This window comes from Pelobates fuscus, chromosome 2 (genome assembly GCF_036172605.1).
Source record: "Pelobates fuscus isolate aPelFus1 chromosome 2, aPelFus1.pri, whole genome shotgun sequence".
In the NCBI taxonomy this organism is placed as follows: Eukaryota; Metazoa; Chordata; class Amphibia; order Anura; family Pelobatidae; genus Pelobates; species Pelobates fuscus.
The window spans coordinates 223,775,511-223,791,135 of record NC_086318.1 but is presented as its reverse complement, the minus strand read 5'-3'; the positions used below and the strand labels follow the sequence as shown (position 1 = coordinate 223,791,135).

The 15,625-nt window shown below is 35.8% G+C and overlaps 1 protein-coding gene across 1 annotated transcript in view; it reads right to left on the bottom strand.

Annotated features, from left to right (window-relative positions):
- The window catches only part of FNDC1 (fibronectin type III domain containing 1), a 219,065-nt gene extending 205,446 nt beyond the window's left edge, over positions 1–13,619 (bottom strand). Inside the window, exon 1 of the mRNA XM_063443210.1 lies at positions 13,415–13,619. Within this exon, the coding sequence (XP_063299280.1) occupies positions 13,415–13,511 (97 nt within the window). The 5' untranslated portion in view covers positions 13,512–13,619. The remainder of the gene's footprint in view (positions 1–13,414) is intronic.
- Positions 13,620–15,625: the final 2,006 nt, after the last annotated feature.

The window sequence follows — 15,625 nt, the reverse complement described above, 5'->3', positions numbered from 1 at the left end:
AGTAAGGATTCCTCCCTCTCTGGCTCAAGGTAAGTCTCAACTTTATTTAGTTTTTGTCATTAATGATTTTTTTTTATTTTACCCTCCACCTCTTATTTACCCCTTTACAGCCTATGACCCCTAATATTGCTCCTAACCCCTTACTACAGCTTCTAACCGCCATTAGTTACTTTCTCTAAGTGCCCACAAGCCCCCAATACTGCCTCTAATCACCACTACTACCAATATTCCCCATTACTACCTTTAACTCCCTACCACTGGCTTTAACCCCAAATACTTCCCCAAACCCCCCACTTTTTTTTAGCCCCTTCCACTGCCTCTACCCCCACCACAGTCGCTATCCTCCCATTACTTCCTCAAGCCCCATGTACAACTTCTAACCCCCACTACTGCTCCTAACCCCCCACTAATGCCTCTAACCCCTCACTACTGCCCCTAATCCTCACATAGATTAGTAGAAATGGGAATTAAGCTAATTTTAAACATGAATTTGTGCTCGTTACCCGATAACCTTCCTGGGAGTTGTGCAGTAAATTGCCATGGAAACATTTTTATACATGTTTTTTGTTGGGGGAACCTGAAATGCTTTTATTTTAGATTTAGCTGCGTGTGTTGTATGTGGGGAAGTCTGTGTTTAGGCACTGGACGTATGTGTGAAGGAAACCAACAAAATTGGTGGATGAGGGGGGAGGCAAGTACCCTCTGGGGCAATTTTATGCATAAGCACATGGTCAGTTTGATTGGCAAGGCTGTTTACTTAACTTAAATACGGTATGACACTATGTGTTCATTTATATGTTAATGTTTGGGTTATTTATGTATTTATGTTTCGTTATATTAATGAAAATGATAAAGTTTTAAATAAAATTCTGTATGTGTTTTACAGTATTTATATGTTATAAAAAACGCTGTGGTCTGTGTTATGCAAATTGCTATCTTTCATTATTGGGGGTATTTAAGGTAGGTTATGTTGCATCCCAGTTCCCACTACATACATACATGTGCATGTGGGCACAGGCTGTATGTATGGTTCTTGAACCTTCCTCTTTACATTTAAGCAAGGAGAGGTTGGTAAATACTGGTGGTTCTGTGGAGGGAGCTACTGTAGCCATGAATTTCAAGGCTGACTGAATTCTTGACAAATCATATTTGAATGAAAAATCGTGTATGTAGTTTCCAAAAAAGCATACAGAAGAATCACATCTTCACCATCTGGTCATTTTCACTTATCCCTACCACCCGTTTTCATTTCTTTCTTCTCTGCTTCAAATTTATTTTCTTATTTTTAAGCTCTCTCTATTTCAATAAGGATATTGCTGTTCCACTGTACATTCCTTCAAAGCAGTAGCAGTATAAGTTAATAGTTACTATTTTTTGTGTTTAGAACGATGGGTAATTTACTAATTAGATTGTGACTTGTTAGCAAATTTCACAACTGTGCCAAGATATTTACAATTTAGAACTATTTCAGTAAGTTGGCTGACCTCATGTAAAAAATACACAGTAATGTGTTCTGTTATTCTGTGCAGGTGATATTTACCATTTGCATTTTATTCTCTATAGACCACAGATACACAATTATATTTGTTATATTAGTTTTTTCAAAGTCAAAGTAAGGTTAAGGAAAATAATACAGTATATATACAAGTTTTTTTTCTTATTTGTTTCTTCAAAGTAATTGTTTGCTTTTTTATCAAATATAAAAAGGTATAAAAAGCACAACCGTTTTATCAAATACAAACAGGTATAAATTACACAGGTCATTTTTTTTACATCTTATAATCTGATGGCATTCACAAATTGACTAAAGAAACAAAAAAAGTAAAGTAAGAAGTAAAGCCTAAGACAGATAAACAAAATGTCTGCACGTAGATAGAAAGTAATCGATAAACAGGCCGAGGTGTAGGATACAGACAAACACAGAATTGATAGTGGAGATCGGTAATAGAGAGTAAGAATGGTCACACAAGCCGAGGTCAGAAAACAGTAAACCCAATACACAGTATAAATACACTCTCTCGTAACAAGAACCACTTCAAGAAAATGAAACAAGGACAAACAGGAAGTATATATACCCTATACTGGGTTGTGATTGGTTACAGTGTGCTGTGATGTCAAAAGTGTGTTTACATCATCAGAAAGTGACGCAGACAAAAGAAGACAAATGGAAAGGTTCCATTTGAGAATGCGGCATCAGGAAGTTAAGGATGAGTGAATAACATCGGAATACAATAGGAACATCACCTGGCCTTCCATAGATTTCCTCTGTAATTTATATTTGAGACTCGTCTTGGCACATGGAGCAAGGTACTACATTGTAATAATAATTAAATGTATTTCGATGACACAGTTCACAATTCTCTATATTTGGACACCCTTACTTGAAATAAACTAATGATTTCAGCTTTTCGCCGATCAGGCTACAAAGTAAGGAAAAAATGCACGGTTAACAAAAATCAGCAACAAGGTTTATTGTTTTAAAGAAGCTCCATACATTGCCAACACTAACATTATCATGTAATTACAACATATTTAAAGAATTTAACCAGAGCAATAATTATTTTGGCAAAGGGAATTGTATTTAATATGTCGTACATCCATATTTGGCTCTGAGACATGATACAGTTATATTATTTATTTTTTAACACACTGGAAATTGCAATGACCGTACAAAGTAATATTAGCATTGGAAACCACTATACACCTGGCCTGTGTCTATTATGGTAAACTGAGCCAAATGGTATAGTGTACCCAAATTATCTCACATTTATTACTAGCCAGCATGCCATCTTATTGGGACCATTAATTTTTTTTTTAATTATTTAATCTAATTTATTGTTGGATCTTGATAATAGATTTTATTCAGAAATTAAGTACTTGTATTTTTATATAATCATAACAATTATTCAAAATAGTCAATACAAAATAAGTAAAATATTTAACTGAACACAATTATTAGTGTACATTTTATGTCCTATGGATATTTTCTGGATATAACTAATTTTGGAGCACAGGAATACACTTTTCTTAAAGTAATTGATGGAAATTTACCTTTTACTACTTTTTTTTACTACCCTGTAATGTAGTATTGTAATGTAGTATTGTATTGTAATGTATTGTCACATGATCATATATACTATTCCAGCCAAGCAAATACATGTTCAAAACTCTTGTTTAGAGGCCAATAAAAATGTTGATAATACATTAACCTGTAGGTTTCCATCAGCTGTGGAAATAGCTACTTGGGAGCAGTTACTGTATTGATTATTTTGTTTAACTTTTAAAACTTAAAGCAACAAAACGTCTATATCTTAATGTAGTGGTTTGGTGCATATAGGATGTTCCATTTTGTCAGAGAAAATTTTGATTCATTTTTACAAAACCCGATTTCTGATAAAGCAGATTAGGCATAGTCTCCTGCATTGGTGTGGGATGTAAGGGGTGGTGACTAGTTTTAGCTCCACCATTTAGATGACTCTTCATCATTTTGTGAGACACTTTACTCAAGTATAATCAATCTGTACCTTCTCTGAGAAATATCCCATCTGTTTCTGTGCTTGCCCAGTCTATTCTTCACTCATAACCCACCCACAAACACTTGGTATTATTATTATTTTTCTTTAACATGTCTTAGTTGTGTTTTATCACAGAACACATGAGATATATATAGTATTTGGGATTTACCTCAGATATTTGCATAGTAATTAATATTCAATTACTTGCATTGGGGGGGGGGATTGTATGAAGAATAGATAGTAAGAGGATAGAAAATCAGGGTAATGTGATACATTATGTATTGTTTAAATTTGAGCCAATTTATATTAAAAACCCGTCATATATATTAAGGCCGATAGGCCTGTAGTTGTGGGAGGGATTACCCAGCCTATATAAAGTCAGGTAACCAATTTACCTGGACCATTGACGATCATTTCACTTGGTACCTTATTACTTCCGGTTTGGCACAAAGGTACAAAAAATCCTCCAGCCTTTCAACCCAAGCAGCTGCTCCAGGAAACAAGCCCCATTCAGCCATAATCTTCAGTTCCTGGACAGTCATCCCATTATGTTCCTGGTCAACTCCTTCGTAATTATCTTGTTTGGAGGTTTCACATGAATTGTTAGGTAATGCGGAGCTCATTCGGCGCGCGTTCAGTCTTATTACATCACTGATTAAGCCAGCATTCAGTCAAACAAGTCTTTCGCAACCTTTCTATACATTCGGCCCCGTTTACATACAACCACATTCACAAATTTCAGGTGTTTACATTTACAACCACATTCGCTGTTCGTATTTTACACAACAGCATTCACTATTCAGACATTTGAATGAACCCTTTTGCCCATTATTTGGCCCTTATATATATATATATACATATATATATATATATATATACACACACACACACTTATATTCGCTATTCTCACTGGGACATTCGGCAGTCATTCGACATTTCCATAATGTGGCCACATTCGCAATTTTCAATGTTAGTTCAGGGCATTCGCATCCCAATTTGCAAATTTAAATGCTAAACATTCAATGCTTTATATCATTATTCAGCCTTTCAGCACTAATAGCCTAATTTTATGAGGGATTCAGCTGTCCTAGTTTTTGGGGATTTCAGTCCTATTACTTATAAATGTTATCATTCGGCCCTCATTTAGCCTTCATTTTATGTGATTAAATATGGCAATTGCATTATATATGTAATTATTATATCTAACATTATGCAGATTTTGCTCGTTATGTGGTATAATCTGTGCATATCAGGCCTCATGCAGCCATATAGTATGTTTGTTTTCACACATGTTTTAGATTAATATAATTATTTGGCCCTCATTGGCTATATACCATGTTTGGTTTTGGGCATATTCAGCCATTCTGACAGATTGTAGGTTTGTATCCATTATATTCTACACCTTTTACGTTTCATGTATTTCTTTTTTGTCGCTCATACCTTCATTGGTGTGAATATCGTTACATTCAATATTATAAATGAGACCCTTAATACTATAAGTGGAATGCTTGTGTAGAAAGACATACCTTACCCTCTTGCAATGTATCTTGAATGGGGATCAAAGTAGTAGCTTATAGAAAAATCTAAAACACAAAGACAATATACAGTGCAAATGGTACTGCTATATTTAACATAAATCGATGTGTCCACTTGCAATATTGATTGTTGTATTGGATTTCCCTAGGGATGTAGAAGATGTGAAGATGATTGTTGATCAACAGATCCCCGAGGAAGTCACGTTTTGACAAAACCCGTTAGGTTTGCAATCTGGACATTTGTATTTCTTCATTATGTCCATTTTTATTTTTATTTCTTAATTTTATTTGGTTTGTGTTTTTATTTTAATTTACTACATTTTTGCTGCTACATCATCTTGCCTGATGAGAATACCATCTTGTTCCACTTGCTAGTGGAGATATGTGAGTTGATTTCAACATTGATGTAAGTGCAATCAGTGAATAAACCTTTGTTACATGTTAACCGTATTATACTATCTGCACCTATATTTCCCTCAGGATTCAGCTAATTGGAAGGAGATTCTACCATCCACAGATTACCCCTGAGGAGAGATATGCACAGAACATCTATGTTCGCTTGTAAGTTCTCTACCTCCTCCTGGATTTAGTCATTTTATCTTTATATACTTCACTATATTGATTTTATAATTCCAGATCTCCATTATATCACATCCTGTCTATTACAGGTTGTATTCTCTATATATTTCATTGTGCTATATCGTACTAAGGGACTGCACTCATAGCTTCCTAATATCATAACTGCTACAATAAACTGTAGTGGTTATGGTGACTTTTCTACGGAGTTGTATAAACCATACTTTGTTTCATGTGCCCTAACTGCTTATTTTCTAAACAATAACTAACTGAAATAAACATTGACAACTTAATCTAGTCCTCTCACCCCTCTTATTATTTAGTGGTATTCCTATTAAGGGTTTTCACAAGGGTTCAACACTGGGTTCGGATCACTACCCTAAAAAAAATCAGAATTTGAGATAGTGGACAATATGGATTTAAATCATGTCTAAATGCTTACAGTTACTGATAATAACTTTTCATAAGATACCACCACCACCACCACCACCTACCTAATCAGAGCCTGTGAATGTTACTGCTACTATGTGCCAGTCTCATTTTTTTTCTTAAAGTCAAAGGAGAAATCTACACTTTCTTCTATGGTTGTCAACTATGTGAACAAGACCAAGCCATACCTGCATATAAGTGTGGTTAATGGCTCAAGTAAACTCTGTGCACAGTCCTATTTACAAAACTGTAATTGAGTCTGTTAGTAGGCTGATAACGTTCACTGTAGGATTGTCATCACCTTATTTGGCAATGTCACTCATCAGATCTAAAGTGAGGATTGCTCTGCATCTCAGCCATTTTGTGCAAGTCCCTTGCCTTGTATTTATGTGAGGATATAATTGTAGGGTGAAGCCATTCTACTCTATTGTTGGCTAAGATATCTTTGGCCAGATTTGTTTGAAGTAGTTTGAAGTAATACAATGTATTAATGTGGGATAGATGTCAATGCAAAAATAAGTAAAAGAACTGTGGTATTTTATCTGCTGCTTTTTGGAAATTATATCAATTTTGACAATTAGTTTTGACTGATTGCATTTTCCCCATGCTATTTTAGTAGTGTAAAATTAGAGGTCATATATATTTTTGGTTACAATAAAATAGCAATGGGTTTGCCAACTGCAATTGAAAACCTCAATGGTGCTTCCAAAAACTGTTAAATTATGTGGGTTGGCTCCTTCTAACCGCAAGACTTTAGTCTGCAGAAATTGGTATTAAAGAATGGAGAGAACATAACAATGATACTCATTTAACAAAATGCAAATATTTATTCTTCTTGTATAATACTTCTGAACACACATAAAATACAGGTTTAAAATCTTCCAAGAATACCTAAAAATGTAACTGTGGATTTAACATATGGTCATATTGTGCGAAGGCTTCCACTGCAAGTATCCAATATCATACCTAATTGCATATTTATGTTTAAGATGAATATCCTAATCCATATGGCTTGCATTAGATCATGGGTGGCCAAAATGGTTTGCCAGCCTTAAAAGGATCGCCAGGCATCATGACCATGACATTGATTTAAAAAGGTCATAATGCCTGCCGTCTGTATGTGCAGTATTTCCCTATGTAACGCTGCATTTATTGAGCTTAACTCATCTGTTGTAACTCCACCTCCAGCAGTTTCATTTGGGCATCAAGAGACAGCCCAAAACAATAATTCCAGGATGGCTGATGTCAATACTGTGCATTTTAGATAACCTTTGTCAGCACACATAGCATGCTGGCAACAAATGTCCAATGGTGATACGGCTCCCCATCCTTGTGCTACCCATGTCGTCCCCTCAGCCAATCCTTCCTGACATCTCTCAACCAACAGCTGGGGGGAGTGACATCAACAGAAGAGAATTGGGCTGAGGGTAGAACTTGGCCTTGGCACTGAAAGAGAGGTATGTTTATGCTTTTCTTTTTACAAAAACAAAACAACATTTTTAAGTATGGGAGTTGGGACCACAATAGAGATAGTTATTCTGTCCAAATGCTGTTTTTTTGTTGTTGGAGTAACCCCTTTAGGCTGACAAAGCATGACATGGGTAGAAGCTATACAACAGAGAGGGATATAACTTTTGGCGATCCCTGCACTAGATTGTCATTCTAACTGTTTAATCCACTTCATAAATATGTTGTTTGAAATATCTGTTTGTTTTATCTTGTTTTGGGCACTTGTGTGCAGAGTGGCACATGGTGCTCATCCTAGGAAGACTGGTCATAGCCCCAGGTGTACCTTAGAATCACTAGCTCTCTGAATTGATTCTGAGTACTAAAAAGGCCAGTGGAAGTCTGCCTCCATCAAATTAACCAAGGAATAACACGAAACATCTGACAATTCTCAAAGAGATAAATGTAATTATGGTGCGAAGTTGACAGGTAACGTTTAGGCCTAGGCTCAGCATTTATCGGCCAAAATGTTACCTGTCAACTTGGCAATTGTAATGAAGAATAAGTTTGATCATGGATCTTTTAATTTATTCCATGGAATATGTACTGGCTGTGCACCCCATATTGCAGGGTCTCATCAAATTGACTGCATCAATTCATCAAGCTGAATTACCCTATAACCAGTGTCTGAAATGCTTTAAAAGTACTAAATTAGCTTCCTAATATCATAACTGCTACAATAAACTGTAGTGGTTATGGTGATTGCAGTTTTTCTTTAATGTCACAGCCATAGGATATTAAATAATACATTGTTAAGTAAGCAAAATCCCATAAACCTTTCCAAGAAAACATTTATATTTTATTAGATTTGTGCTTTTTCCAAAACATTTTAATATTTATTTGGCTACCATTAGGAATTTTAATGTGAATGCTTTAGTATGCACAGAGGTGACATATTTTAGTTACAATATTATTCTAGTATTCATAATTTCTCAGGAGATAAATTTGTGTCATCAAAGTCAAAGCTAATGGATCTGTAAGCTACCCAGAAGCAAACTCGCACCACCCCTGATACAATAAGAAATATGCTATATAAATGCCCATAACAGTAATCTACAAGCGGCTAAAACATAAATTGCTCATAAAGATTTCCCATTATTGGCGAAATTCCTTTAGTTTCGTCTGGTGTCAGTGTATTTATGATATTTCTGCTAATTTTTTTATACCAATATGGCTAATGGTATTTCTTTGCCATAGTACAATAGGATACACATTTCATGTAACAATTATTTAAATGTAACAATATAATAAAAATGACACAATAAACATAAAATTAAGTAGTGCGTTGTTTCTTAATTATCCCTGGGTTTCTTGCATAAGAATGGCCCCTTGTATTCAAAAATTCTCCTTGTGGCTCAATGTTACATTCTTACATTCTGTCTTCTTATTAGAAATCATTGCTGAACTATTCCATGAGATTAAGTAGCATCAGAAAATAGGACCATGAATTAGTTCAGGTTAAAATAATTCTGACCATAGTGAAATTTGGAATTCTTTCCAATCACGTCCAGTTTTTGTATGCCCCTCTGTGTTTATCTGTAACTGTGGGTGTGTCCAGAGGCATTTCTTGCAGGTATTAAGGAACATGGTTTTGGAGGGGCAAGGGTGGTGTTTTTTTTTGGGGGGGGACATGGGGATTGCCACATTTTGTTTTGGGTTCCAGATATATTTTGACTCTAGCAAAGCCCCTCCCCATGCAGATGGAGATCGACAATAAATACATTTTAAATTCACATATACAATCAATTGCATATTTTATTGCATTTTCTTTGATATCATGTTTATACAATTTGAATTAGAGTATTGTTTGGTATATAAGGCAATCCATGGTATGGGACCAGACTATCTGAAGGATAAATTCACACGCTATGCTCCCAGTCGATCCTTGAGATCGGCTGATTTAGCCTTATTGAAGATTCCAAATTTTAAAAAGAAAAAGTGCGGAGGGAGAACGAGTGATGTTCAGGGAGCGCAATTTTGGAACTCCCTGCCTCTGACATTAAGACTTGAGAATGATCTACTGAAATTCCGCCGGAGCTTAAAAACAGTTTTATTTGCTCAGGCGTATGGGAGGACATGAAATTTTTAACTTGGTTCAAATGCATGTGATTATAATGCTGTGGTTTTGCTGGATATTATATTGTTTTGTCTGTTTTTATTGCTGGTATGCGCATCGAGACCCTATGGGTAATAAGACTGCGTTTTCTTAAGAATTTTTAATAAATAAATAATAAATAAATAAATAAATACTGACTTGGACCTCTTCTACCAGTGGAGGTGTGGTCCCATATACAAGTGGGTAATATGTTGGTGATTGACACATATACTAACATTACATGCCTTTAGTGATTGAACTGACAGTTTTGTTGTGGTCCATAAAAGTAAGCCTATGAAGGTTGTAACCATCAAATCATGGCTTGCTGTTCAGTTCAATAGCATATTAATCTTCCTTCCAGTCAATTAGCACCATCTACAGCCGAGTAGCCTTGTAAGAAATAAAATATATCAAAACTATTTTTTTATGCTTGAGTGAGTGCTTTATTCATCATTAGGTCTCACAAAGTGTATACTTTAGGTTACAGCTGATTTCATTTTGAGAAACTGCTGAATTTCTAAACTACTGTAAGGGGGAGGAGCTGTAAGGTGATTTCATAAAAAGGGAGAAAATAAACTTGATGTCTTTTATATTGTATCAGCTTATTAATTATCCAGCGTTTTTCATATATTTTAAGTGACACTATAGTAATCTTAACAACTTTAGTTTAATGAAGCCGTTTTGGTGTATAGATTATGAGATATAATGTGTAAACTTCCTTTATTGCACAGTCAGTTTAATTTAGAATTGAGTATCTCTTGCATTAATAGCCTGCTAGACCTTGCAGAAGCCTCCTTTAAGTGATTAAACTTCAGTTTGCAGAGCAGGACATAAACATTTATAAAGTAAGTTAACATCTGATTTTAAATTAAACCATTTTGTTGTCATGCAGGTTGTGACTAGGGGAGGTGTGACTAGGGCTGCATAACACCTAAATGGCAGAGAATTGAGCAGTGAAACTACATAGGCATGATCCACACTAAAACTGCCTCATTAAGCTCAAGTTACTTGCTGACTATAGTGTCCCTTAAAACATCCATTATTTTGTCATGCTATTTTTGTCTATTATAAATATGTTTTGCTTTTTTAAATCCCACTTACTTTTAATAATATCAGATTATTTAACCAAGACAGGCACATTTACTAAAAAATAGTCATTTATGTGATTACTCTACTTTATTTTACTCAATATACAGACAGACCTCTGAAGGATTAACATTTGTGTTAATCTTGTCAAGGGTGCAATTGTGGTAGAATGAACTCACAACAAAGGGGCTAAAACGGCCTTGGTTACAAACATGTCAAATCTCCAAAAATCCTTGGTCCGTAAAGGAAAACTATAGAGTCAGGAATTCAAACATGTATACAGTGTTAAAAAACCCTGCTATGTGGTGGGCCTCCACTTGCCCCTCATAAAACTTACCTTTATTCCAGCTTTGTTCCACCCTCGTCCTGCCTCATTGGCCGAGATCATCAGAATTGACAATTTCCACAAATTCAATTCTTTCCTATGGCGGGTTGGAGCCAAATGCTGTACTAATCAGCATCTCCTCATAGTGATGCTTACACACTGACACCCCACTCACTGACAGGCATACACTCTCAGATACACATACATTGACATACACTCACTGACAAACACACAATCCTCACTGATTTGACACATTCCGACAGATGCACACATTCACTGACAGTCACACACACTCACCAATTTGACGCGCACTTACAAGGAATATGTTAAGTTGCCAGGGCAAATGCATTGTTAGCCTCATTATAGTGACAGAGCTGCTTTGGGCCCAGGCAAACTGAACTTGTCAGAAAATAGCATACAACGAATTTACTCAACAGTAGAGCTAAAAATCCTTAAGAGTTAACGGAGGCAGTTCTAGAGAAAAGAAAATCAGAAAGTGTAAAAAGATAGCAATGCCATTCCATTGGTTTCCATTGTAATTGCTCCTTTAGAACCTTTCTCCAGAACCCACCAGTGAGGTATGGTTACAATCCACGCTGCACATGACAGTAGTTAATGGGATCAGCGGTTTCAATTTAAACTACTTTGATAATATATCAATCCTCGTCTGCTCACATGTCCCAACTGGGCTCCTTAAAACTGCACAGGTTATTATTTGCCAAAGCAAAAAAAATGCTTTTTAGTCCATAGCCACATAACTCCTGCTCAAATTGCTCATCAGATTATTTTTGTGTAAATTTAATCCATTACATCTGAAATATGATTTCCATTTTTACCACTCTTATTGAAATCAGAAACGCCAAGCATTATTATTATTTTATTCAATCTCACACCATAAATATTTCAATAACTATAAATCAGTATGTTTGGCTGGAAATAACTGTTAGTTACTTGTGGTGTAAAGTGTTTTGGGGGAACACCAAAAGTATTTGCAAGTTATGTAAAACCAGGTAAGGAGTATACTGTTACCGGCACGACGCATATAATGTGTACCCCAATATCGTGTATTGCTGTGATGATGGTACGCCAACCTCTTTTCTACATTTGAGCAACTCTAAGAATAATTTGACATACATATGTAGCAGTGAACCATTGTTCAATAGTTCTTTTTTGTAAACAGTCAAAAGAAAATATGAGAGACCACTATAGTATTTGACACCTAATAATTCTATATAGTAAATCCTATACATATTTGCAGAATAAAGCTGAACTTAATTCCTGTACAACGAACAAACATAGGCAATGGGCAGTCATCTAATCTCAACACTGAAATAATAAATGTTCTTAGGAAAAATATATCGACAACATGTGAAGACAGGTTTTTAATATATATATTTTTTTTAATCCAGCACAGTCATCAGAAAAATCTGTTAGATTTCTAAGAAAGGATTAAAATGATGACAGTTTCACAATTCAGCTACACACTCATCAAAGTCTAAATCTGTATTTTGTATTACATATCCTTTTATCCTGTCATTTATTAGACAACACAATGGGCGATATCACTGGATTCATCAAACTATCCCTCTCCTGAATTTTTGGCTCACTATTATGTATTTAGGGGTTTGGCATGTATCCAAAAAGTGGAAGAATTACATAAATTATGTGGTAGGGCTGCAACATAAAAGTTTGAAGCAAAACTGAGCCAAGTGCCTTGACACTAGGCTGGTCTGCAACTATCAAATAATTAGTTACGGCAAATTATCAAGACAAAAATTTAAATCTGTCATTGATTAATTTCAGGAATTCAGAATCCCCCCTCCCACCACCCCAAAAAAAAAAAAACAACAGTTTTAACATGAGGTTTTAAGAAATTAAATACAAATGTGATAAAATATGAAGAATTAAAAAAACCAAAAAACAAATTAGTTATATGTGTGTGTGTGTGTGTGTGTGTGCATATATGTATATAAATAAATATATATATATATATATATATATATATATATATATATATATATATAGATATATATATATACACACACACATACATATACACATGCACATACACATACATACTGTTAATATAATGCTTAACACACAAACAAAACTGGAATATTATTCAACATTAAAGATAATGAATGCAATGTAGCTCAAACCTTAGGAGGAATATTATTTGTAAAGTAGAATGGTTGTGTTAATTAGTGCCAGCACTTGCCTTGCCCATACTGCACACCACTCTGGCATTTTAAGGGTTAAAGATAGCCTTCAACATTAGAGCGACCTATAATATACAGAAAAGTCCAACAACATTTTATGAGACAGAAGTTCTATTCACCTCCCCTACCTGTTGCTGCAGCAGATAATTCCAGGAGAGCCAGCATCACAACAGCAAGAAGCAAGGTGAAAGTAGGAATTCTCCTGGTTCCATTCCATTGAGCCATGCTTAGTATTTAGCACCCAGCTGTCACTGAGCAGAATGGAGGCACAGAGAGATAAAGTACCAGAACAGGCAGAGCCACAGGATGCAAGAGATTCCTCCTGTGATGCTGCTCCACAAGCTACTCCTAGCTAATACCATCAAATGACACTTCAGGCTTTCCCTTTTTCCCTTCTCATCTGTTCTTCCTTTCTTTTAATACTGCTGCTATAGCAGAGGTCGCCCATTAGAAGAGGGAGAGCGCCATCTAATGTACAGTAAGTGTTTTATGTATTTTACTTTATTTACGCTTAAAGAATCTGACCCTCACACCTCATTCTGAAAATTCCTCCGGTTTGAAAATAGTCACCTGATTGAGGTTTCCTATTGGCTGTACATGTCTCCAGCTGACCTTTCGCCATTTGGTAACAATATAAATGTGGAATGTAGGTTAACCTGCAATTTCCATAAACTTATTCCAGATCAAATTTGGGATGACAGATGCACTTTATTTTACCTTACAGATTGTAGCTAAAGAGTAATGATTTACTGTATGAGTTAAATAATTAATGTATATACTTAACCCTTCTGAAAGGCACATTAACACTTCCTAAGGTAGGTCCAATTCTCTGTCGTGCCAGCTTGGCCAAAGCAATTATAGCTCTTAGCATACAGTCACAGACATGCACAGAAAAGCAAACTCAAAGAAGGAAAAAATCCCCATACACACAAACATATACGATATACCCCTACTTCTCAGGGATGACCTTTCTAGCAACCTATTTCATTACCCCTACTTATACCCTTTGTGTCACTATACCCAGGGCCGGTGCTAGGATTTTTACTTACACAGGTGAAGATGCATTTTGACGCCCCTCACCCTCCTTTTAAAAAAAAAAAAATGCATCTTCACCTGTGTGTATTTCCTCCCAAGCCACAGCCATCATTTTTTAGTCACACAGTCAAAGTCATACAGGTACACTGTCATACAAACACAGAAATAATCATACAGAGACATACAGACACAGACAGTCAGTCAGAGACATACAGACATACAGGCGAAGACATACATGCATACAGAGACATGAAGGCATATAAAGACATGCATACAGACAGGCATACAGAAACATACTGCCATACAGACATACAGAGACATACAGGCATACAGAAACATACATGCAAAGACATACAGGCATACATACAGAGACATACAGAAACATACATACAAGTTATACAGGCATACAGACACATAAAGGCATACAGACACATACAGGCATACATACAGAGACATACAGGCATACATACAGAGACATACAGACAAGACATACATACATAGAGAGGCAAACCGTCATACAGACATGCATACATAAACATGCATACAAAGACGTACAGGCATACAGAGACACACAGACACATACATACGTACATACAGAGACATAAAGGGACATTCAGAGACAAACATACATTTAGTTACATACATACATACATCCAAACATGGATGCAGAGACATACATACATACAGAGACATACAGACATACATACAAAGACATACATACATACAGAGAGACATACATATATACACAGACTTACAGACATACATACAGAGACATACGTACATACATAGAGACATACATACAGAGACATACATACATACTGTGGCGAAACCAACTTCGCCACTGTGAACTGGAGAAGCCAGGTTGCCCGCCTTTCTGTATTTTAAAGTGTTTTATGTCTTTCTGTAACCATGTGGTTAATGGAGTCTGTCTCTGTGCTGGAGATAATTAGATTACTTCTCCAGCACAGAGAAGGCTCTGTAAAAAACAGTCTGAGCTGGGAAGCTAGGGGTTTTAAAAGATACTTTACTAACTTTTGAACCCCTTGTCTGATCCATGCCATTTTTTAATATGTTGTTCCCCTGAATGGATGATTGTGGATATGTATTTTTATGTGAATGTGATGTATGGCTTTAGAGTTAGGAAAGTTGTGTAAAAGTATATTTTAAACTGGTTGCATAATGGGATTATGTGTCACACTAAGGGGAGGGGATGTGTGGGAGGTAACATCTATGTCATTGGTTCTTTTATGCCTCCCCCTGGGTGTGGCCTGTATGTGTGAGTTGGAAATAAAAGCCAGGCTGGA